This window comes from Aythya marila (assembly GCF_965140915.1).
Source record: "Aythya marila genome assembly, chromosome: 1".
NCBI lineage: Eukaryota > Metazoa > Chordata > Aves > Anseriformes > Anatidae > Aythya > Aythya marila.
Genome location: NC_139042.1, coordinates 17,238,816 through 17,264,936, shown reverse-complemented (window position 1 = coordinate 17,264,936; position 26,121 = coordinate 17,238,816). Strand labels below are relative to the sequence as shown.

At 36.1% G+C, this 26,121-nt stretch overlaps 1 protein-coding gene across 3 annotated transcripts in view; it reads right to left on the bottom strand.

Annotated features, from left to right (window-relative positions):
• Nucleotides 1–26,121, bottom strand: part of ATM (ATM serine/threonine kinase) — a 76,703-nt gene that overhangs the window by 1,456 nt on the left and 49,126 nt on the right. For all 3 annotated transcript variants that reach the window (XM_082762662.1, XM_082762663.1, XM_082762664.1), the window contains 22 exons: nucleotides 25,815–25,903; nucleotides 25,618–25,720; nucleotides 24,500–24,648; nucleotides 23,413–23,517; nucleotides 22,769–22,888; nucleotides 21,655–21,889; nucleotides 19,567–19,734; nucleotides 14,637–14,756; nucleotides 13,445–13,659; nucleotides 12,712–12,919; nucleotides 11,676–11,789; nucleotides 11,125–11,283; nucleotides 9,699–9,837; nucleotides 9,242–9,324; nucleotides 7,779–7,919; nucleotides 6,720–6,836; nucleotides 5,820–5,969; nucleotides 4,559–4,724; nucleotides 3,220–3,306; nucleotides 3,019–3,133; nucleotides 881–944; nucleotides 72–208 (listed from right to left, as the gene is read on the bottom strand). In XM_082762662.1, the coding sequence (XP_082618788.1) occupies nucleotides 72–208; nucleotides 881–944; nucleotides 3,019–3,133; nucleotides 3,220–3,306; nucleotides 4,559–4,724; nucleotides 5,820–5,969; nucleotides 6,720–6,836; nucleotides 7,779–7,919; nucleotides 9,242–9,324; nucleotides 9,699–9,837; nucleotides 11,125–11,283; nucleotides 11,676–11,789; nucleotides 12,712–12,919; nucleotides 13,445–13,659; nucleotides 14,637–14,756; nucleotides 19,567–19,734; nucleotides 21,655–21,889; nucleotides 22,769–22,888; nucleotides 23,413–23,517; nucleotides 24,500–24,648; nucleotides 25,618–25,720; nucleotides 25,815–25,903 (2,984 nt within the window). The remainder of the gene's footprint in view (nucleotides 1–71; nucleotides 209–880; nucleotides 945–3,018; nucleotides 3,134–3,219; nucleotides 3,307–4,558; nucleotides 4,725–5,819; nucleotides 5,970–6,719; nucleotides 6,837–7,778; nucleotides 7,920–9,241; nucleotides 9,325–9,698; nucleotides 9,838–11,124; nucleotides 11,284–11,675; nucleotides 11,790–12,711; nucleotides 12,920–13,444; nucleotides 13,660–14,636; nucleotides 14,757–19,566; nucleotides 19,735–21,654; nucleotides 21,890–22,768; nucleotides 22,889–23,412; nucleotides 23,518–24,499; nucleotides 24,649–25,617; nucleotides 25,721–25,814; nucleotides 25,904–26,121) is intronic.

The following is a 26,121-nucleotide window of genomic DNA, read 5'->3' as shown; positions in this document are numbered from 1 at the left end:
AGAACGAGCAATTTTGGTAATAAAAAGGTAAAACACAGCAAGAGACAATAAAAAATACATAAATTTTTCACCTGGCTTTTCTTTTACATTCTTGGGGATCAGCACCGAGTGTGGAGCTCATGTCAGCCTCATCCTCTGGTCTCTGCTGCAAATACAAAGCTTTCAAGGGGTTCATGGTCCAGTCAAAGAGGGGATCATACAGCAGCACCTACACAGTAAACAAACATCTATTTAATTTAACTGTTAATTACAGCTAGCTCAGTGACCTAACAGGAAGAGCAATGGTCAGTTGGTGATGTTCATGCTAACCAGATTAAACTTTTTTTTTTTTTTTTTTGAAAATCCAATAGAATTGGGCTAAAATGCTTAGTAAACAGAGTAATGATGAAAGAACATCTGATCATTTGCAGGTGTGTGTGTTCTGCATACTTGACTCAGTTTTGACATTCACAGCAATGAAGAGATCATTTTTAATAAACTTCCAGACACATATGATTTATTTTTAAAGCATAGCAAATGCTGAAGTTTAATTCACTTCTTTGTGACTTAAACAAAGAGGATTTAATTCACCTGGCACTACTCATGCTAGGAATGATGCTTTGCAGCTAGAAGATAGCCAGAAATATTTTAGTTACTCAACAGGGAGAAGTGTGTATGCCTGAAACAAATAGTTCCCATAGAAAGTACAGACTGGTCTTGATCTTACTGAAGATTACATGAATTGACAAATCTGATCAATGCTACTAAATGAAAATTAAAAAAAAAATAATTAAAAGACAAGCCATAAATATAAATTTACATAGTATAGTAATGTGTACAAAGACCAGAAATTGATGATATTGTGGCAGCTTGCTATCGGAAAGAATGATAAAATAGTTACCTCTACAATGGTCAGCAAAGCTTCTTGAGAATTTCTCATAACAGCCATTGTTTTCTCACAGCATCTAGAAAATATTTTACTGCATTTTTAGATTATTTGGAGTAAATTAAATTGTATTTTCATCATTTTGGAAATGGGTATTTGTATCCTTATTCAAGGCTAATTTCTAACATACGAGTAACCTGTCTGTTTCCATTTTAGAGAAAATGAAGAAATTGAGAACTTTAAGACCATAAGGAGAATATATACAGAACTGATTAACTCCCTGTGGGAAAGAGATTACCTGTTTCACTGTCTGAACTGTTTCTATTAAGAATTAAGCACCGAGCCACCACCGATTGCTGTGGTATGCCACAATGGCAGTACTGCTTGGCTGGGTGAAAATGTGCGTGCCAGAGGTGCTCTGCAAGACATCAGAGAATCTTGGCAGGCTACCTTCATATGGAACAAGGAGATTCAGTGGCCAAAGACATTAAGCTACTTCTGAAATCTCTCCAACAGCTTTAGATGTAGATGTTGCTATTTACACTCACTCCCCACTGAACTGGGCGTCTGAAAGTCATAAGAAACTTTCCTTATGAGACAGATACTCTTCAGGGAAAGAGTCGGCCTCCTTACCTACTTCAGGATCAGAACATACACTACAAGTTAACTGACTGTTCACACCCAATCTTGAGATGCCTTGTTTGTACACTTACACCTGTTCTGTTACTTACAGATCAGTATGGCTAAGGCAGAAACAAAATCTGCACCAGAAACTGTATTTCCTTCTGCCAGAGCCAAACAATTTACTTTTTTCTGTATCATGGGACAAAAGTCTCAGAAATAACAAGAAACAGTGAATTTGAGAGCATCATGGTTAGAATAGAAGTGGCAGTGATTGTTCCTTCACAGTACAAATGTACAGTAGGACTTATTAAATGCTACCTTACAAAGACAATGCTTACGTTACATGTTTTTGAAAGACATGAAATTTAGGGTTTGCAAGCATTAATATAATGAAAGCCCCCAGTGAGAGAAATGACCTGCTTTTTGGGGCCCTCTTGGGTCGTTAGCATGAAATAAGATGGGAGTTAACAGAAACTCATCCCTTTGGGTAGTTTTCTGTCTTGCAGCTCAAATCTGTTGTGAGATTTATATTTTGCACTTGCAAAGCGATACCAAAAATATGAATCAAAAGAGGAAAAAGACAACAAATTACTTAAAAAACAAAATAAAAATGAACAGAAATAAGAGAACAAAACAATTTAAAGGAACTTCATGGCTTGGATATATAGTACAGTTTTAAAGGATCATAGATCTGAAGAAAACAAACCCTAGCAGTGTAAATTGAGGGATGAAATTTAGTTGTGGAGCCTTTAGAAGCACTGAGCCAACCCTGAGATTCACAAGAGGGTGACATTAACCCATTATTTAGTGAAGAATATGAGACACTAAGTAACAATAATGGAATGTTTATCTGGTTACATGAATAACAGTGCATGATTTAGAGGTCAGCATTTAGTTTTGGATATTATCAACAGAAATTAAGTCTCCCCTCAAGCACTGAGACTACTTAACATAGAATCATAGAATCATAGAATATCCTGAGTTGGAAGGGACCCTTAAGGATCATCAAGTCCAACTCTTGACACCGCACAGGTCTACCCAAAAGCTCAGACCATGTGACTAAGTGCACAGTCCAATCTCTTCTTAAATTCAGACAGGCTCGGTGCAGTGACCACTTCCCTGGGGAGCCTGTTCCAGTGTGCAACCACCCTCTCTGTGAAGAACCCCCTCCTGACGTCCAGCCTAAATTTCCCCTGCCTCAGCTTAACCCCGTTCCCACGGGTCCTGTCACTGGTGTTAATGGAGAAAAGGTCTCCTGCCTCTCGACACCCCCTTACAAGGAAGTTGTAGACTGTGATGAGGTCTCCCCTCAGCCTCCTCTTCTCCAGGCTGAACAGGCCCAGTGACCTCAGCCGTTCCTCGTACGTCTTCCCCTCCAGGCCTTTCACCATCTTCACAGCCCTCCTCTGCACACTCTCCAACAGTTTCATGTCCTTTTTATACTGTGGTGCCCAGATAACATAAAACAACCCATAATGCCATAAATACACTGCTGCCTCCTTACCCCTATGCCGTATGGGATCACTTACCTTCTGAAGACTCCTTCCACTCCAGTAATACCCATTCCGTCCACAATATCCCTGGTTAATCTAAATGGAACAGTCTCTGGTGTGGGAAGGATTTTACCTTGCTCAAAAGCAACTCCTAAATGAAAAAATAATACACGTTTAAAAAAAACAACAACAGTTCAAGTAAATAAAAACGAAAGCTGTCTTTTCTGTCCCACTTACCCAAATCTATATGCACTAGTTCTGCAGTTTGTTCATCTATCAGGATGTTATGAACATGTCTGTCTCCAAGTCCAAGTATGTAGCCGACTAAAAGAAAAAGGTAAGTTCTGAAACCATTATTTACATGCCATAAGAAACAGGGATCACTTAACAAACAGAAGATTATTCAAATCAGTTTAACACAAGTAAACAAATTTAAAGTGAGACTATTTCTTCCCCCATGTGAATGTGTTACTCCAGTAAAGAGCAAATGTCATTCCACAAATTAAAAAAAAGGTTGACTGAACGCAATTGCAAAATGGCAGTTCTGATACAGATGCGTAAGGTTATTATCTATTTCACAGACTTCTTGCCCACTTCTCTCTGTAGATAGGTTAAACAAACAATTTTACAATTTTGAATTAAAAAAAAAAAAAAGATAAAAAGTACACAGTAAAGTGAGGGGTTTCTTATTATTACTATTTCTAAGAAAACCTTTTAACCCACAGTGTCATATAACCATGATTCAGTCAGGGCAGCTCTACCACTAAATTTTTCCTAAGTGATTCCTGTCTAATTTGGTTTTAAAAATCTCCAAATTATAAGATCTTTCCTGTAAGCCTACTTCAGTGCTTTACTGTCCTCACATTCAGAAAGCCTTCACATGAAACCTTGATGCTTTTTTTTTTCCTATCTAATGGACATGGATTAATATTTCCTATAAAATTCTTTCATCTGAATTCTGCTAGACTGTAGATTTACTTAATTTTTCAGCAAAAAGGGAGTGTATAAACAATATGCTAACATATAAGATACAGTCTACTGTAATGGGTACAATATACTATCAAATATCTTCCAGAGACACGATATGAAACTGAGTCATCCAGAAGAAGTCCAGAATCTGTGTGCATACCCTTATTAATTGAAATAGAAAAATCAAAGAAAAATGCCAAAGCTTAAATAACCATTTTGGCCATGCCTAATGATGCCAGCAAATGGAAAGTAAAAGATTAAGCCTTTCAAATCAGTTACTACATTTGAGACTACAGATGCAATGAAAAAAATCTTAAAGCACAGTAACAGAATTAGTTAGGTAAAAACTACCAGAACCTAAATATACGAACCACATATACAGAAAATAAAGAAACAATTTCATTTTGTGTTTCTACTGCAGAAAAAGGGGATGGGGGGTCAGAAATTTTAATTACAAAAACAGTGCTGGTGCTCTTGATGAAATTTTTTGTTCACCCCCCACCATTTTCTGACAAGTGTCAAAATCTGAAAAGCCATTACATCTGAAATGGCATAAATTCTTTTTTTACATAATTTAAAAAGCCATGTTCATAGTTCAATACAATACCTATAGAAGAAGTAGCCACACTGCGAGTGTATGCCAACCGTTTTTCAAACCACACAGCTGGATCCAGGAATTTTTCCATGCAGAAATAACGAAACACGGGTTGAAAATTCTCACAGACCTTCATGAAGATGTTGTATTTCTCTTCAGAATGTTTCTTCTGTGCATCCTTTAAATACATATGAAATGTTTCCCCTGTGACTGACTGTTTTGGAAAGAAATACAGCTCTTCCCCTTCCCCAAATGCTGTTCTCACTTGTTTCTCTCAGCTATGAACTGCATTTTTTAAAGCAATCATTAATGCACCTTTTTGTCTGTTTTACTAAACGACTATATTTTCATACACAACTCATGGGCTACATGTGAAAAACACATCCCATTCCTTTGGTTCAGTGGCTGCACATATTTTATATATATGGGTAAATGCATCTTGTTGGGACATACTTCCCCCGCACTCTCTTCTGTTGCTTTTCTGATGGCTTCACACAATTGTGAGAAAGTCATTCTCACTCATTCATTCAAATGCAAAAGCTGTACAAAGTCACAATTAAGCACACTTTTATCCTGTTAATTCTATACAGATTTAAAAGAAATTAATTTCTTGCACCTCGTGTCTATGTAAAGCAACAGGTAAAACTGTCTGCAGTGACTGCTGAGTCTATTTACTGTCCTTTTCATATGGTAGTGGGCATTATTTAGTCTTCCTTTTAGTCTTTAGTGTTTTTTGTTTTTTGTTTTTGTTTTTTTTTCTTTCTGTGCATGGCTGTCAGCACACAAGAGCCAGACCTCTTCACACTGTCTTATGGCAGTTAAGACCATGCGTTCATCTCAGCTGGATTCTAAACCCATTTTTTTCCCAAGGATTAATATTTAGCATTTTGGCTTACTCAGGAAAATAAAATTATTTTTCAATGCAATGAGAAACATGAATAAATTACATGTATAAAGTAATTTTCTAAGATAACTTTACACTGAATCTGTTGGGTCTCTGTAACAATCGTTCTGGTATTCTGATGTATTTATATTCTAGAAAACATTTCACAGATTTCCTGGAGATTTAACTGTATTCAAATCTTTCCTACAACAAACATTCATTCCGCTATTTTTGTGTTGTAAAGACTCTTCCCAGGCTGCATTCAGATTAGTCTGAAGACATATTAATACCATTGTTATATACTAAAAGTATAACCTTATATACTTAAAGAAACCTTTTCTGTGTAGCAGAATATGAGCTAGATATTTTTCTTTAATTATTTTGTCTCACCATCATTATCTTCTGGCACTGATAACTTGAGTAATCTTTAGGCCTGTATCTCTTGTGAGCTCCCTCCTCGATATTCACAAGAAACTCCCCAAGGGGAGTTGTTCCTGAGCACCACTCCAGAACGCCACTTTTCTGAGAAAGGGGAACTACCTGTGAAAACAAAACCAGTGCTGCATGGGAGAGGGAGACACACACAGAGCTACAAATACATACTGCAGATCCTCAGCGGATATTTGCGTTTGTTTAAAAAGACACAAAATCAAACCACAGAGCTGGCCAAAATATATGATTTTAATGTATGGCTATGCATATATAACATAAACTCAAGGTTCTTCTAGTATATTCTTGCAATTTATTTTTTTTTTTTAGCCCAGAGGACCTTCCACTACATACTTCATTACATCTTAGTCTATTCAGTTTGCTTGTTTGTATCAGTATTCTAGAAGACAGAACTCTCCTTGAGAATGAACAATGTCCAGACCTCAGGGAAATAGCTACTGCCTGTTTCCTTAATTTTTTTTCTTATAGAAGTCTCTTTATCTCATAACATAACCCCTCATTTTCTTCCTCCCTGCTCTCATTCATTTTTATACACGTACAAACATGCATCTTCATTGAAAACTATTTTAAGAATGTGAATCAAACTGTGTCTTAGACTATGCTAGCAGTTCACATATTTTCCTTTAGAGATTCCAGAACACACAAATCTCACTTGTCAAGGACAAGAACTTATACTTTTAGAGCACTTACTCAGGTCGCCATCACAGCAACACTTTTAACAACACATAAATAAATATACTTTGAAATTGTCTTTAGATTAAGAAGAGGAGAATAGGAAAATATGCTTTATCAGTATCATTAGTATTAATTCCTCCACTTTCAGCATCTGTTCAGGGTTACCTTGTATCTTCGGATAGCTAATTTTCTCTTTCGTGTTTCAGTGTTTTGCTGGAGCAATGTATTACACATCTGGAAAACCTGTTGCATAACAGCATCTTGTCTCAGATCGTCACGTCCCTGTAGCATAAATAGAAAAAGCAGTTAAAGAGAACTTTTTTTCAGCATACAACTTCTTGTTTTGCAACTTTATAATATACAGAAAAAATAAATCCACAAAACACAAATTACTTTTCCACAATAATCAACTGCAATAAAATGTAATTAACAATTGGTTTTCATCTATATTTGGTTTTCTAATAGTACGCAGTTGTTTAAGCAGTATTATCGTTAACTTATCACTTTTTTCTTCTCTTTTTTCACAAATGTTATTCAATTAAGGTTTCAATGAATCTACATTCCTTAAGGTACCTTTTTTTAAAAAGGTGTTTCATTTACCGTATTTAGCAATCCAGCACACAGCTGAAGCAGCATCAGTTGGTACTGCAATTCTGATTAAGGATTGTACATCTTAAAGGCTTCCCTTTAAGACTTTCAAAACTACCCCATACTTAACAGCAAATCAGAACTCTTAGAGCAGCTGATGAATGTTTACAAGGCCAGAAGGGACAGACAGAATGTAACGAACTGAGTTTAATGAAATTTTTTTGTTTAGAGATTTGTGTCTACGTGCATGTATTCAATTGTCACTGAATCATAATGATTTTTCTATAGGGAAAAAAAGAAAAACGGAGGTATTTTACAGAAAATGCTGATGGCTTTTATTTGCTGCAGGTCACTTGTCACATGACCACACAACTCAGCAGGTCTGGTAATTGTCAGGTAAGCTACTGCATATTGTTGAAAATATTTACAATAACATTAATTATGAGATACTTTGTGATTTCCTTTATTAAAGGAAAATGCATTTTCATTCTCTGTTCCCTAAACAGAGAAAACTGACACCGAACTGTGAAAATTTTGCATATAGTACACGAGTGATACCAGAGAAAACTGAGATGAGAACTTAAAAATTCCAACATTCCAAATCTCTGAGATGCCCCTACAACAGACAGAACCTACCTTAACCAGCTGCCTCCTTTCTTTACCATCTGATCCTATACAGTCTATTATTTTAGGCAGATTCAGGCCTCCTGCTAAGTGAAATTCTGGCTTAAAAGACTTTATTGTCACCAAATTTTCATATTTTCCAGTGGGATCCACCTGAAATTATATTAGTTTAAAATTAATAGAAATATGATCTCCATTTGCCCCAGAGAAAGCATTAATGATTTGTTTGGAAACTATATTCTAAGTATTAATATAAACGTTCTGTCATCTACAAGGATAATAACCATAAAATTTACAAAGATATGCTGAGCAAAGGAATGAGTTTGATTCCTGCTTGTCTGCCCCCTTGGTGGAGGGGACCTGCCGCTTCCAAACAACCTGGGACTCAATTCCAGCCCATGCCAACTAGCATTCTCCCAAAAAATATTTGTGTATGGTCAGCGGACATCAGATTTACACTAGCCTACAAATGGACCCAATCTACTATTCTAAAACTGCCCAAATCTGTATGATCTGTATCTTAAACCATCCTGGATATCCCCATGCCACAAAGTAACCCTACTAAATTAGCTGTAAGGAAATTCCATTTGAGTTGTTTATACTACAGACCTCCTACTGTTTTAGATAAATTGTACAGGGGAAGAAGAGAAGCAAAGACAATAACAATTGTATCTTAACAAGGAGCAATACCCAAGACCAAGAGGAGCCGTACAAACAAGTGCTATTTAGCATGGGTGGCAATTTCTGACCTCTGAAGTCAAACAGCATAAAATATTCCATTGGACTGTTCTATTCAGCTGTACAGAGATAGCCAGCGGCACTTCAATGGAAGCTCAGCTTCAAACACTTACATTTTAGGCAGCTGGCCCAAAATACAGCTCCACACTCCTCAAACAGCTACGTTTCCTAGGTAGAGGAAGCATGCCCACATATTCAGGCATATAAGAATGGGTGCCAATGCACCCATCCAATCAAAAGCTCATGCTAATGGGAATGGATCATTTACCATTACTAAATTACTGAGCTAACGCACACAAGCTGGCCAACTGGGAAGAGCAGAAGAGGCAGATCTATTTAATTTCACAGCTTTACGTACATGAAATGCCTCCTTAAAACTCTGAGCTAGCACCTATAAAGTAAGAGATTCAGATTTCCACATCCTCTCTGTTGTTTAGATGCCTCATCACCCCTTTCAATGATGAAAGACTAGCCAGTGCTAACAGGGGCAAAATCATCTTCATATGATAAGATGCTATCGTATACTTTGGGGTCATGGTCTTATAAAAATTTCTAAAGGCCTTCCAAAAGCAAGGATCTCACCCTGTATCTCCCGCCTCACAGGAAAAAGAGCCCAGATAGGCTGGCCTGTGAAGAACATGGGAATCTGATGAAGAGAGAAATGCTCTGACTGTCATTAGAGAAACCTGAATCTAAGATTTGATACTATAATGTAGAACTATTTCAACTTCAGTCACCTTAATTTCCATGGTAGGGACAACAACATCCTCCAGGTTCTTCAGTTTAGTAATTGGCTGGTCAGCAGGAATACTTATTCCTTCTGTAATTAAATAGAATTCATAGCTTTACAGTTAGAATTATGAACACACATTGAAGGTCACAAAAACAGTTTCTGAGATACAAAATCTTACTGCATACATCTTCTGAACTAATGAAGATGACCAACACACAATTGGGGTTTTCTGGAGTTTCATAGTCACAAAGTCCTTACAGTATAAGCAACTACTACAGCTTTTAATCCAGACTAAATACTACATTTATCAAAAGGCACAATGTTATCACAGTATCTCTTTCATATATATTTTTTTCATCCAAGAATATATATATATATTTATATTTATATATATATATATATTAAAAATATATATATATATCTTCACTATTGAAAATGAAAATCTTTTTTTCAAGACTTACTTCTTTGAGATTTCCACGGACTAGCATCTACATTTGCTAATATGATGTAAGCATCACAAAGGGATTCAATATCTCTAACCATACGAGCTCTCCTTTTTCTTATGATATTGATTATATTGCTAGCAGCCTCCATCCTGTCCTAAAAAAATAAAATAAAATAAAATAAAATAAAATAAAATAAAATAAAATAAAATAAAATAAAATAAAATAAAATAAAATAAAATAAAATAAAAATATCAATTGCAAATTACATCTTGTAAGATTAAGGATGCATAGTAACATGCAGTCATTTAAGTACAATTAGAATCATAGAATGGTTTGTGTTGGAAGAGACCTTAAAGACCACCATTGGATCCAGAGGGCAGCAGCAAGGAGGGAGCACAGCAAGCTCTCTACCCTGGATTTCAGGAGAGCAGATTCTGCCCTCTTCAGGGATCTGCTTGGTAGAGTACCATGGGGAAAGAGGCCTGGAGGGAAGAGGGGCCTACGAAAGTTGGTTAATATTCAAGGATCCCCTCCCTCCCAGCTCAGGAGTGATGCATCCTAACACAGAGGAAGTTGGGCAAAAACGCCAGGAGGCCTGCATGGATGAACAAGGAGCTTCTGGGCAAACTCAAACAGAAAAAGAAGGCCTATGGAGAGTGGAAGCAAGGACAGAGCCTGGGAGGGATACAGAGACATTGTCTGAGCAGCCAGGGATTGGGTTAGAAAAGCCAAAGCCCTGTTAGAATTAAATTTGGCCAGGGACATCAAGGGCAACAAGAAAGGCTTCTATAGGTGCATTGGTGACAAGAAGATGACATGGGAAACTGTGGTTCCTCTCCAGAAGGAAACAGGAGACCATGGTAACAACCATGCCAGGACTATAATGATGGGGCAGAAAAAGGACATAAATCCAGATACGAGACGATTCCATGGGCAGGTTCCAACAAAAATTAAACAGTGACAACATTAACATGAAACTGCAGGTCAGTACTACACTTCATCATGGCTTTTAACAAATTAAAGTCATACAAAGGAACAAAAGGTATACTGCGCCAGGCTAAATACCTAGAACAGATGTTACCACTTAAAGCAGAAAGATGCTCAGTATCTACTTTTAACAATAAGCAATAAACGTAGTCAAACACTTACTGCAACTGAAGTGCCTTTTAGAGAATGATTCATCAAGGACATTCACCACAAAATTCTATGCAATAATTGGGGGTATTTGTTGCAGAAAATGTTCGTTATGTTTTGTTTAGCCTCAGTAAAACACAATTTCAACAGTAATTATCAATTCACACACAAAAGAAAGCTTTTTGTCACAAAGTACTTCTTTCTTTCCACTCTTTCTGCTGCTGAATTCTACACTAAAACAGCCCTTGAAATAAGTAAGTAAATATTTATTACAAAACTGAATAGAAATATAAGTTTTTATAGTTACCACATCAAGCTGGGAGATTTCTTTTGGTGCAGTTTTAATTAACTTATTTCTTCTTATCGAGTCTGGTTTTGTCAGAAGATCATCTTTGTTAGCATTTGCCAAAGCCAATATTATAAACAAAGAATGATGCGGATGATCCAGTGAAATTCTAGACATCAGCTGTCAAGGAAAAGAAAAAGATCCCATTATTGAAAATTATACAGAAGAAATAAAATGACTTAACTAACAAAATTATTTTTTTTGAGCTACTAAGGCTCTTTATAAGAAATAAAGAGTCGTAATATCACTTAGACATTACCTCCAGAATTGTAATACATTCAAGGTACATTTCTATACCTGCATAAGACTATTCTTATACAACAACAAAAACAACAAAGTAGCAATGAGAATTCCCCAATTCTCTCTCTCCCTCCACCCACAATATTGATTTTGCATCACCACCTCCATAACTCATTGTGCTACAGCTGCATAAAGAAAGATACATATTATTTAGGAGTATGCACCATTAAGCCAATCAAGGTATCTTTAGGTACAAAAAAAGCATAAATTACATTATTCAGAACTTCATGAAATCCTAGTCCACCCATCATCTTGGTTCCCATTCGAGCAGCCAGTTGGTACATCAGAGGCAAAAATTTGTATGAAGGGATTTTCTCTGCATTTTTCTGTAGTAGAGAAAATTCAGCAAGAAAGCTGCATTAAACACCAAAACAAAGACTGTAATCATAAAATACCAGGTTAGAAATTTTGATTTTGCTTTTTTTTTTTTTATCAGGGTAACTATTGCTGAGTGATCAAGTGAGTATCACATCATCTTGGTTCCTGCCTCTTGAATGTCCTTCATGAGGAAAGTACTATTTGCTATTCTACTAGAGCAGAGCTTAGATACGTTAATTCAGAATGCCCACATTTCTAGATTCACTGTGGCAAGAAACAGTCCTAATAAAAAAAATTACAACCTTGTTTTTAAGACAATAAACAACTGCGTGTTAAAAACATGAGTAAAGGAACACTTTCTACTCTTGAAAGTTAATACAAAGTTAACACAAAATGAAGCAATTGCAAATTACACAGATCTCTGTTATAAATACATATCATTCATGCAAGAATTGACAGATATCCCACATCACTGCAGAAATGAACGAACCAACCTCAGAATGAGAACCTTTCTGGTCCATGGTTGCTATGTTCTACAGATAGTCTAACAGTACATCCTTTCACCCACAAGTATATAGAATATATCTAGAATAACATACTAAAGGACATAGAAGGATATGGGCAGCATTCAAGGTATGTAAAGAACAAGGTAACAACGGTGAAAGATCATGAGGTATATTAAATCTTACCGACTTGCTAAATTACATTGACATTAAATTAAAATGCAGTGAGAATTAGAGCGTTACTGATGAGCAACTAACTTATGAGCAATGACTGAAAAAGGAAAGTTTTGATGGAAATGGTAAGGAGCTATACAAGAAAGTGTACATCACAGCACTATAATTCATCCTTTACAAACAGGAGGAGGAAGAGGATGTGGATAATTGAATGTAAAAGTATAATAAGGAAAAAAAAAAGCAGCAAACATACCTTCATCATTTCATTGACTCTATCAACTCCAGAATTTTCAAGCCACAGGGAACAGAGTCGGAAGATCCACATGTCGTGTTCTTCTCCACTTAGCAAACAGCTGATATAGTTCTCCACTGCTTTACACAAGAAATTTTTACGATCCTCAGTTAGGGCATGTATGGCACATTCATCCAGATCAAGCTCTCGCTGAACCTTCACTGTATATCTATGTGAACAGACATTATTTTTAAACAACACATTATTTCTCAATGAATGGACTAGGCTGTCCAAATTCTGTTGCTTTGCAATTTAACCTTTTTTTTTTTCTCTTTAAACTTGTGTATTAACAAGCCCAGTAAAATAAACATCTACAAAACAAAACTGCAGGAGCTATTCTTTTGGGGCATGTCCAACGCAAATCCACCACTCTAAGTAAATCTTCAGTCAGTGTCTTTTTCCTTTCTAATGATAAAATCTCAGTCTTGATGAAATCATCCATACTGTTCAGTTGTTGCAAAGCTCCTTAGTTTTGGCCCACATCATCTAGCGATTCTCCAAGATGATGTCCAAGCCCAGTTAAGAAAGAAACTATGCAACAAGCATTATGGGCTCAGGCACTGTTTTATGAAAAGAAGTAAAAATTCAGTTGTAGAGGTGTGACCCATGCTGTACCACTTGCCCAGCCAGACAGAGTTAGTAAAGACAAAGCCTTTAACGGCTCCACAGTAACTACCTCCGTCTGAACACTCACCTATTTCTCTCAACTCTGTGCTCTCTCAGGAGGCCAACCTCCTCCTTGGCCTTCTTCAATAATGCTTGCTTGTTTTCAAACTCTGAGGATTTCATGTAATTCTCAATTCGCTGGTACTGATTATCTGAGAAACGAGCCAAAGACAGGAAAGCCTTCATCTTTCCATTCTTCATCTCATCACTGTCTCCACTGTGACTTGCAGCAATTTCCACAGCCTAAAAGGGAAGTTACAATAATAAAAAGCCTGATAATCAGGTGAATAGTGACTACTGCATAATACCTGACCAAATGCTATTAATAATCACAGAATATCAGAATGGAAGTGACCCCTTGAGGTCATCTTGTCCAAATCCATGCTCAAGCAGGGACACTTGTTTGTTCAGAATAGTTAAGGTTGCCTCTAATGAAATATATATATATTTCATATATATATATATATATATGAAATTTATACATATATGAAATATAGTGTATATATATATATAATAAAACTGAGTATTTTTTTAAGTGAATTTAATTTTTGCGGTGTTTTTCAGTGCAAACAGTCAAATATCATACATGAAACAGCTTTAACAACTATACGGGAATCTCCTACAATTATCTGTCTTTCGGAGTAAGTACGCATGAAGCTTTGCAACTTAGTTTTACCTTACATCATAAGATGAAGAGGAAAAAAAACAAAGATAGTGCCAAAAAGAGAAGGAAATTGCATATGCAAGTCACTGATTCAAATCATCAGAGGAACCGTGTAGAGAGTAACAGAGAAAGGCAACTATGTATAGTTTCATAAATTAGAAAGAAAGAAATGCAGAGCAGACAAATATTAATAAAAATGTTTCTACTGTGGCTAAGATTATTTACAAAAAAAATTATAGTACTTTACAACATTACTGTAAGACCTTCCAGCCCCTGGAATGAGACTGTAAATGCCTGTCAATCCCTGTACTGTAAACACAAAGGAGTCAGTGATCTATCCTGAATGTGTAAAGATGGGGATAGGGTGGAAGGAAAAAGGAAAACAGGAATAGTAGTCATATTATAGTGTTATATAATAATATGCAAAACTTGTATTTTCTATAAGAATCTGTATTTTCAACCCACAAAAAAAAAAAGGCGGCTACATTGTAAAATTCACTTGACATTTTAATACTGCATTATCTCAAAGGCTGTGCATTTCAAAGACTAGACTCACCTTTTCTAAGTATTTCCGCATGATGACTGTAGGGTTTTCCAAGCACGTTTCTGCTAACCAGGTTCCACATAGCCTCAGACACTCTGTATACATCAATTTCAGATGAGGATTGTTCTCCACCTTTAAGAAAGAAAATTTTTGGAAAAATAAGAGCAAGGCAGCAAATGAAAATACCTTGAACATAGTAGGTAGGCTACTTATAAAACTTTTTACTTCTAAGCATAATTTAATCACTTAGGCCTGTTACATGTAATGCATCTACAACGTCATTTACTATCTACATAAACAGTAGGCAATGACCTTAAATTACTTTCTCTATGAGACTAAAGGAGAGTGCCTATTTTAAAATACCTGACAGTTTGAACAATTAAAAACACAATAAAAAATAACAAGTTTTAATAAAAATAAAGTAAATTCAGAGCGTGTTTCCAGAAATGTTATTTCTAACATCCCTATTTAATCCTAAGTACCATAGTGCACGCTGTAGGGAACATTCAGGTATTGTGATAACTGTGTGATCATCACATTTTTCAGACAGACTTCTCCATGGAAACTTGGTTAAAAGTGCTCTGAGAAGATGATGGAGTAGATTTGCAGTGGACTTGCCTCCAGACTGGAAGCTCAGCTTGAATTCTACAGCAGGACAAATTTCCAAAATACTTTTAGTACAGGGTATGTATTAAAGACCACCTGATCACGATGGCAACACTGACTGTGAAATGCTGATGAATATCATAGACTGCAAAAACACAAAACCTCCTTATGTAGACAATGTAAACGTAACACTGGAAGGTGAGATTCAAACTATGTTTTTGAAGCCTTTATCAACCAATATATGAAACAATCACATAAATGAAAAGCGGATAAGCAACTCTTGATTTTGTCCTGATATGTGTAGAACTTTGCCCTAAACACTCCAATCTTCTGAAGTGTGATATTCCTTCATAATGTATAGAGATTCAAAGTGAATGTCTACTACCTTCCAAAAATACTCTAAGAAAAAAAAAATATTCTAAGAAAGCTATCATGGCTAAACAGGAAGGTAAGGAAGATGAAGACACTTCTACCACATCAGTGTGCAAAACGAAGTTTTATCAAACAGAAAAAATACACAAAACAGACTGTCAAAACAAAAAACAAAAAACAAAAAACACAACAATATGAAGACAACTAAACAAATACTATGAAAGCATTTTAAAACATTATTAGAAATTATTATTACTATGAGGAGTTGTTTTTACAACAACAACACAAAAAGAATTGATAGATGAATATAAAGAAAAGCCAGAACAGCTTTTGTAAAAGTAAACCAAGGAATGACAGAAAAGTTGATGCTGAAAGGAACCTCTGGAGAGATACCAGACCCAACCTTCTGTTGAAAACAGGGCTTTAGATTAAGTTTTTAGGACTCTCCTAAACTCAGCCTTGAACTATCGAATTCCAGCACGGAAGATTTCACCATTTCTCTGGGAAATGTGTTACAGTGATAGTGGTAGAATTTTTTTTTCCTGTATCCAGATGGCATTTCTCTTGAAATAACTTGTGCCCATTGTCTCTTGCTCTTTCGCTGTGCATCTGTGCACTTGTAAGTAGCTACCTCCATCTTCTTTACAACCCCTTTTTACGTATTGGAAGATTGTGATTAGATCTGCCCCCTGAGCCTTCCCAAGGCTGAATAAAACCAGTCCTTAAAATATTTATTCCTGTGCCAAGCTCCCCGCTCCTCTAATAACCTTCATAGCCCTTTGTTGGATGTCTCCAATTTCTCAGTGCCTCTGTTGATGGGTGGACTAAAACTGGACACTGCACTTCAGGTGTGGGCTAAGAAGTGCCAAGCAGAATAATCAAACACATTTCTTAACCTACTGGCTAAACTCTTGGTGATGCAGCCCAGGACACGGTTCACCCGTATTGCCACAGGGGCACAACGTCAATTTATTCTAGCATTGGGACCACCAGGTCCTTTTTTGGCGAATCTACACCCCAGCCAGTCAGACCCCTACCTGTACCACTGCTTGAGGTTATTCAGTCCCAAGTGAAGGACTTATCTCATGCAACTTCTGTTGGTACCATCTTCCAGACTACTGAGGTCTGACTCACCAGTCACTTTTCCTTCCAGTTTGCTGTTATATGCAAACTTGGTGAAGGAATTCAGTCCTGTCACATAAATCTCTGTCATAAAGATAGTATCAGAGCCTGTAGCAAACCCTGGGGAAAACTTGCTTCTTTCTGGCTACCAGGCTGCCTTTGCATCATCAATGACCACCCTCTGAGCTCAGCTGTCTAGCCAGTTTTCCACCTGTCTTGTGGTCTTATCGACCCAGTTTGTATCGTACCAGCTTGTCAAGGACAATGTTGTGGGAGACTGTTGCAAATGCCTTGCTCAAATCAAGACAGACGACATCCACAGCTTGTCCTGTATCTGCTGGGCAAACTGTTTCATCACAGAAGACGATCAGGTTAGTCAAGCCTCATTATCCCTAGTATATCTGTGCTCGCTTTTCCCAATCACTTTCTTGTCCTTCATGTGCATGGAAATAACTTCCCTAAAGACCTGTTCTGGAATTTTCCTAGGGATCGAAATGAGGTTGCCTGCTCTGTAGCTTCTCAGACCTTGCTTTTTGCCTTTTCTGAATATGGATGTCATTGCCTCTTGGTGTCATCAGAATTTCCCCTGATTTCCATGATCATTCAGAGGTGATATAAGAGTGGCTCTGAAATAACAGCTGTCTTAGCATCCTCGGATGCATTCCATTTCCCAGCTCAAATGGACTTCCAGAAGAAGTCAACAAGCACAGGGATAAGGAATAACTGTCTGATACCAGTCTACTCCAAGAGATTCCAGCAGTTGTGTGACATGGCTCCTCAGCAAAAAGCTCCTGAAGAAACAAAGCCTCAAGAAACAAAAAGCATGGTTCCTGGAGGGGCAAAAAAGTAAGATAGGCAGCAGAAAGAGAAATAAGTGGGACACTTTTTAAAGAGTCATTAGTCACCCCTGAAAATGCTCCAAAGACCCAGTGATCTGTGCTGTTCAAAAGACAATAGTGTGGGGAAGGCAATGCATAGTAAACAAAATCCGGTGATGATGTTGAGGTATTCAAGGTGATAAAAAGACTGAAAAACTTATGACAGGTAATACAAGAAAATAAATTGAATGAAAAAAGCAGATGAAGCTACCAGCAAAAAATAAATGTTAAATGATGCATGAAGAGGGCAGGCAGAGAACGTATACATGGCTTACATACAGCAGTGACTGTGAGATGGTTATTCCTGTCTAGAAACAAAACTATAAAGTGTTACCTCGCTATGGAGAATGATGACAGGGAATATGTGGTTATTGTTTTTTCAAAGATCAGAACTATCCCCAAATGAAGATGGGGGTTCAAAATGAACAAAAGCAAGCAGCTCTTAAGACAATGAGCATTGAGCTGTGGAATTCCTTGTCACAGAGTTTTTTTGGTGTCATGTTTTTGGTTGGGATAATCCATTTTCTTTACAGAGGTTTGTATGATGCTGTGTGTTTGGATTTTGGATGAAACAGTGTGATAACACATTTATGTTTTCAGTTGTTGCAGAGCAGCTCTCACACAGAGACAAGGACTGCTCAGCTCCTGGTGCTGCCCTGCCAGCGAGGTACCAGGGGGTGCACAGGGAGCTGGGAGGGGACACAGCCAGGAGCTGGCCCAGACTGGCCAAAGGGACATCCCATGCCATGTGGCATCATGCTCAGCAGTAACAGCAGAGATAAAGAAGGAGGAGAGGGAGGGACGTTTGGAGTGACATGGCTTTTGCTTTACCTGGTAATCTGTCTTTATCTCAACCCCCTTTTCCCTTTCTGATTCTCTCCCCCATCCCACCTGGGGGGAGAGAGAGTGAGCAGCTGTGTGGTGCTGAGCTGCCTGCTGGGTTAAACCACAACACCTGGATATTAAAAACTTCCACAAACTCTGTGACTGGACAAATTTATGGTAAAAAAAAAAAAAAAAAAAAAAAAAAGGAAAGAATTATACACAAAGAAACTACATCTGGTTCTGGAAGTTCTTGTGCTACAAATTAGTCTGGAGGAGTACTCTGGCTATTGAACTCAACTATTCTTTACAAGTTTTCTTAGGAACTTCCTATTGTTCATTGCTGAGACAAGAGAGAGGGATTTTTTGTTTAAATCCTTGTATTCTGAACTGGAGATATGCATGTAGTCTTTGCTTCACATCAAGTGGTATGATTTTTCAGGAAGCTGTTGAAGGGATCTAAAATAACGAAGATCCAGAGGCACTTGGTGAAGTCAAGTTTGATGAGAAAACACTTCCGTGTTTGAGGTAAGATTCCATTTTCAGAGGTACAAGTTAAAAATAAAAAGCCCAGGGGTGCTTGTAGACGGGGAAGGATTCAAAGATGTGAAACAGTGCATCAGATCACATCTATGTTCCTTGATACTGGATTAGTTCAAGAAGTCTAAGGTACAGTAGTTAAAGTTCATCAGCCAAAAACCTGCCTGGGATTTCTGTATAGTTTGCAGTACAGCTTTGCTCCCACTGAAACAGAAGTCCCAAATCATACTCCCACCTTTTCACAGAGATTCCCTACAGACGTAAGGGAAATGCCTGCAATGGAGGAGTGTTTCTTTACCATAAAATGTATCATTAGTGTCTTCTTTATATATATATATACACACATATAATATATATATATAATAATATATATAATATATAATATAATATAATATTATATATAATATATAATAATAATATATATATATATACACACATATAATTTTTTTGCACAATAAAGACAAGAGATAAAATCCTTTACACAACTCTTCCTGTAACAGAAACATGTACACTATTACAGTTTCAAGGAAACGCTTCAGAAAGAGGCAATACAATTTTCAATAATTTAATTGCCATAAATTAACACACTATATAGCACATACCTGAAACCAATCAGCATCTAATTTTTTTATCAGTCCTTTAAGAATATTCAGTGCAAGACTCTCTTCCTTTTTAGCCCAGAAAACCTGAGCTTCTTCTAGTTGCCATTCACAAACTTCATATTGCTTTGTATTATATTGTTTGATCTGAAACATAGCTCTTTCTGGAAGCTGAAACAGAAAAAATAATACATGATCATCAACAATTCTTTAAGTCAAATACATGGATCTTAAAGCAAATTTTGTTTTTAAACTCCATCTTAATTTGCTCTACATGTGCAGCACATTCTATCTAATGGTAGGAATGTATTTTGAAGAAAGAGATGAAGTCATCATTCTACAAATTTGCAGACAATCCCAACTTGCAACAAAAAGAGAATATGGAATTGAACTTCACAAACCCCAAAATGAACTATTAACATTTAACATTTTAGATTATTTGGAAATATAAGGTACAGAAACTCTACAACCAATATCTGCTGAAATAATCACTAAGCTAAAATGATAAATACACAATTATTATGTTGAAAGAGACCTAAGAAAAATAATGCAAAAAATGTGACCATCATATATTAATCTGTTTATATATCTACCTCTTTACTCATACTACTGGTGAAATAACATCCTTATTATTCAGTAATCAAGCATCACTACACGATAGCAAGAAGACCAAACTATTTTTAACCACGTCGAAGATTGAGGCTAACGTATTTTCACAAGCCGTGCAACTAACAACCACATCATTCAAACTTTTAAATAAGCATTTTACATAAGGTAAATAATTAAAATGTAAGAATGCTTGTAAATAAAAATTTAAGTTTGAGTACTTCAATTAGTGGTCAGTGTGATGATTCCGTATGGCACTCTACTCCTCCTAATGGATAGTAGTGGCAACAAAGACAAAGAAAAGCCATTAATTGTGAAGAATGCTTCCTCCAAAACTTTCGTACATTCAGACACTTCATTCTGCCAGCTAGTGGCATGCCAAAAGGCAAGAGTTATCATCACATGGTTTGAAAGACTGGTAAGGTCCAGAAGTATGTTCCAAAAGTTATCCATGCCCTACAACACTGAAAAGCCTGGAATTATAGTGTTTCCAGAAACACACTGGCTTGATCTTCCAGAACCTTTTAATCTTCCCCAATTATAGCACCTCAATTTTAATCTTTTTTCTGGAATTGAAAACCTAAGTGAAAAAATAGGAACTTCTGTTTAGGCTCTTACAGGCCAGTCATCAGCACTGTGTTGATGGCTGATGCCATCCCAAATGGGCAGGCATGAGATAAAAAAAATTATTAAGAATAATTCCCAGATAATTCCAGAGGCACTGAGTAAACCTCTCAGTTTATGAAATCAAAGGCAACTTTCTACTGATGACACCATTATGCACAAAGAGAGTTGGAAACTTCCTGAAATCAAATTTTAATGTACTTTCACGTATTTGAAGTGTTGAACACATTTCCAAGTTATATATTTATCTGGAATTACTTCATTCAGAGGTTCTTGGAGGATATTGTTGCTCTATAAATTCTTGATGTGTTACTACTTGTAGACACACTAGCAAGAATGAGCCAAGGTTGACTCTGGATCTTAAATGGATTTTTCAGCATTAGCAGCTGCAGAAACCACTGTTACTGCAAATCCCATTAAGTCATTCACAGAGAGATATTTAACACAATGCAATGGTGCCTTGGGGATATAAATCCTCAAAAACAACACTCAATATACAGATCCAACAGAGTTCTTTCTGCAGCTTTAATCTGGGACACTAGAGCAACATGATGCAAGTGAAAGCTGGATATATAAAACTGTACTAAAATGAACTAATAGAGCTATAAGAGCATTCTTTGGTAAACAATTTCATCTTAGTATTATCTACTTCAGAGACTGGCTTATAACTATGAGAAAAAATTAGAAAACATGACAATAAATACAATTAATGAGTAAGTTCTACATATTTTAAGTCTACAAAAAATTGATTCATTGAATAAACTTACAATACAGCTAAACTTCAGTACTGTTGAAAAATCAAGTTATTTGATACACTAAAAACCTAAGCATCCATCACTGATCTTTCCTGGAATTTGTTACCTGTGTATTATTAGCAGATCTTGACAATTTAGAGAGCTCCACTAGATGCTTAGTAAGGATGTCTTTAATACATTCTCTTTTAGTATTTTCACCCTCCTTTTCAAGCAAGATCTCCAAAATTACAGTGCGCAGAGCCATGATGGGTTCCTGGAAACGGAAGTCACTATCCTTGAGAAGACAGGACTGTCTCTGCCATTTCAAATAAATATCATTCAGTTGTTGAGTAGTAGAAGATCTGCAGTTATTACCAAAATGGAAAAGATCTGTTATCAATTCCTGCTAAATATTTGTGAAACGCAAGATGAGTAACAACAGTAAAGTACAGAGGTAGTTTACAATCTACAGTTCTAAGACAAGAAAGAGTCCCTAAAACCCTGCTGTAAACATTCTTGATTAAGCATTAAAAATCATCAAAAGGATTCTTATTTTGTTCTATAAGTTAAATACAGATCAAACTAAGAATAAATTAAAAACTGTGCCATATAGGTTGCCATTGTATGTATGACTTTCTTAGACAGTTCATTAACTGTAAATACCAAAGGTTCATAAGGTCAGATGTCTGTAGAATGACTGTAAGTTATCAAGCTGATACAACTATGGCAGAAAAAGGCAATGTTAATAGCACTATTAAAAAGCAATGTTAAGAATTCAGCTAGAACACTGATGATAATACTGGTCCACTACAAAAGTGATTCAAACTGAAATAACATTCAATAGAACCGTGGGGATGATCAAGGAAATAGAAAACAGTGCCAGAAAGGAAACTAGTGGAGGTTGACTTAGTCATTTTAGCAAACCAAAGGCTGAGAGATATGGTTGCAGCCTTGGGGTGCACCAGGGAACTCAAAACAAAGGAAAGAAAGCAATTACTTAAAATACAATATTGACATAGTATCAAGTAATTAAAACTAGACCAGGAATAAATCCAGCCTGGAAATAAAGAGGATCTGGATTTGTCTTCCTGTCCTAAAGATAAAATCTATACAGTTTTTAAGATGGAATATGAGATGCCCAGGAATAAAATTTGATGAAGTCGTTTTATTTGTGTGCTAGACTCGGTTATCAAACATACAGAAAACTGAAAAAGCAGGACAAAACAATGCGTAACAAATACCTGGAAAATACCGGACCTATATTTTCCAACTCTCCAATTAGCTGTAGTCTGCAAAGAGTTGGATATAAAGAATACACAGACTCGAGACTGCCTCTGCATAGCTCTTCCACTTCATTCACCCTATGGATTTAACAGAGATTTTTTTTTCCAGTATCCACAAAGAATTACAAATATCCATAACAATTTCCACAGTGAGAAGAAATTAAACAGCAAATCCATTCTGTCTGGAATTATTTTGTAATACCATTGAAGTTCAAAAAATTAAATTTGTCAATAAGTGAAAACATGATAAACATATTTATAAACTCCAAGGCACGTGTTATAACTGACTTGAAAAAGACAAGTAAGCATTCAAATCCATTTCAGAGGAAGTAAAAAATGCATACTAGAAATGAATCTCAATTAACACGCAAATTGTATATGCACAAAAGATAAATTCATGATAAAAAAAAACAACAACTAGAATTTAAGTTGCAGACCAGAAGAACTGATTTTATTCTATGAATGAATCTTCATTTAAGCCCACAGAACCACCCCAAGTGTTTTTTTATGTAACTTGTGACTACCATCTCTCCTTCCCCCTCTGCCTTACCCCTGCCCCTTTCTGTAAGGGCAGAATGTTGACATGTTTGTTTGTTTTTTACCTTGCATCTTTAAGAATGTCATAAAAAGCAGAGAATTCCTTATCTCGTAAAGACTGAAGAGCATCATACAATGACTTGTGGTACCCCAATCCTTCCATCTCATCTCTTAAAGAAAAAAATAAAACAAAAATAACTTAAAAATGAAAAGGAAACTGTATTTCTCTGCAAAGCATTCAATTTTAGCTTTATGATGAATATTTTGCCAGTACATTTTTCCGTGGCTGGATGAACTGCTGTTTCACGTGATAAAAAATTACAAAGTAACCCTTTACATTTCAAAGTAATTTAGTATTTTATAAACACAATCTGTTCTTTTAAAACAAAGAAAAAACAATAATTGTCAAAATGTTTGGAGTGCTGGAGTATATGTATACAGTTATATAATAAGACAAAACCAACATCACAATAAAAAGTTAATCCTAACAATTCTCATGGCATTACGCTGAAAGATATGGGATGTATCTCCTTGGAGATACTCAAAAGCTGCCTGAACATACCTGGGCAACCTGCTGTAGGAGTCTCTGCTTGAGCAGAGATTGGACCAGATGGCCCCCAGAGGTTCCTTCCAACCTCAGCCATTCTGTGGTTATATCCTGACCAGTCGTATGAAATAACTAATGCTAGGTATAGAACATGACACAAAGGAAGAGATTGCTTCTTACAGTGCAGTAGTCATGAATCAACACTGCTGTCTTCTAATTCAGTTTTTGAAGACCTCTCATGGCTTACTATTATCCTTCCCATTTGTTTATACATTAAACATTAAAAAGTATCCATCCCTCATATATAATTAAGACACATTTACTATATGAGTAAAAAGTGTAAAATTTCACTTAGGAAGAGCATTAAGAGATAGTTAGGAGCAAACAAAAAGAAGAATCAACTGCATAGTTATTGAGGATAACAAAGTGATGTGCAAACAAAATAGGTCCAAGTGAAAACAATGGATTTTCAATTCAATGACTAAAATAAAGTAGGTGACTTGCACCGCAGAAATGATATTCTAATGTCTTTTTTTTTTTTTTTTCTTGGAACTGAAACAGTTGCCTTTCACTTACAGAACTATGAAAAAAATAAATTGATTTACTTGACAGAAGAGATTTGGTCCCATTGCGTATTCCTCCACGCTGCCTGGTATTGCATTTCCTGTAGTTCTGCACACCACTCAGTGTTTTCATGTTTCAGTCCATTTAGATACATGGAAAGAGTGTGGCAAAGCCCAAAATTCTGCAAAGCCTGTAATTAACAGAATTACTGAAAGTTGCTTTTCCTCCTTTGATAAACTGAATTGTTTTTTAAAAGTATTTGTTTTGCCTTTGGTGACAAAGAAACCTTTGCAAGAAAGATAGAACCAAAAGTATTTCTAAACACAGCACAAAAAAACTTCTAATAAGATAACTATTAAATCACACTACTAATACCAATCACCTTGGAAGATTATTTCATTGCTACTGTGGCTGACATTCCTGGAAACAAAATTTCTATGATGTGTTCAAAATGAACTATCTGCTGACATTTCTCCATTCCACCATTCGTGAGCAGTAAGCCAAAACTGGTTTTACTTCCTAAGGAACTATTTTTCCTAGTGGAGATTTGAAAAAGTTTCCTACAACTTTTTAATTTCTATCCATTCAAAGACCATAACTTTTTAATTGTGATCGCTTATCCCGGTTACACGTGCAGCCATTATGTCTAACAGTAAAACTAATTAAATAAGTATCATAAAAAAGCAAAAAAAGGGTAAAAAAGCAACATATTTTAAGACATTAAAATAAGACAACATCAATTCTATGTATTGATTTCATAAGAAATACAAGTTTCAGTAACACAGTTACTGTAATGTAGATGTTTAAATAATGAGATGATAAAAATAACCAGTTGTATTACTTTTTATATCTCATCATTTTAGGAGCTATCCAAAATTTGTATAAAATGAAAAACATTTTTAAATATTTCACAAAATTCATGATCCAAGATATGGAAAAATGGGTGAGTGACAAAAGGACAGTAAGCCTTGGTGTTTTCAGACAAATGCTGATTTGTCTTGTATCATGCGGTTTGGCTACCTATAATGAGAGAGGACTGAACTTGATAACTGAAGAGATTTCTTTGTCCTAAAACAATTTTAGTTTTAATATGAATAACTTTATACAGTACAATGGATATCAATTCCTACATTCATTTCCTATTATAAAATAAAATTACCTCTATTATCCCTGCGTGGCAAGTAGATGGAGAGAGGGTTGCCTCAAGGTCATATGTTAGAAGAGCCTTCTCCCATACTGCTTCGTGCTCATATGTTCTTATCCTATTGTAAGTTAAGGAGAAGTTTTCAATTTAAGTTCCTTGCTAGGAAATGAAATCAATTATTTATAGAACATAAGACCATTAATGCGTTATACCGTGCTAATGGCTGTAACATTCTTCCTCCACCACAGCCATAGAGACTGTCAGGCTCTCCAATGCTTTTATAGATGTCCATGAGAAGATCCTAGAACAAAGACCACAAAACAAAGAATTACCTCTCTTGGAACTAGTTTGAGTGAGTTTTATACATATGATGTAAATTTATAAATAAAGGTCCCTTCCATTAACATTGTTATCATTGCTTAATTTTCCTATATGTGATATCTGAACCTGTTATCACCACAGAAAGAAAAATTCCATAGTGTAGCAAAACTCTTCAGGACCACCTAATTTCTCTGCTAC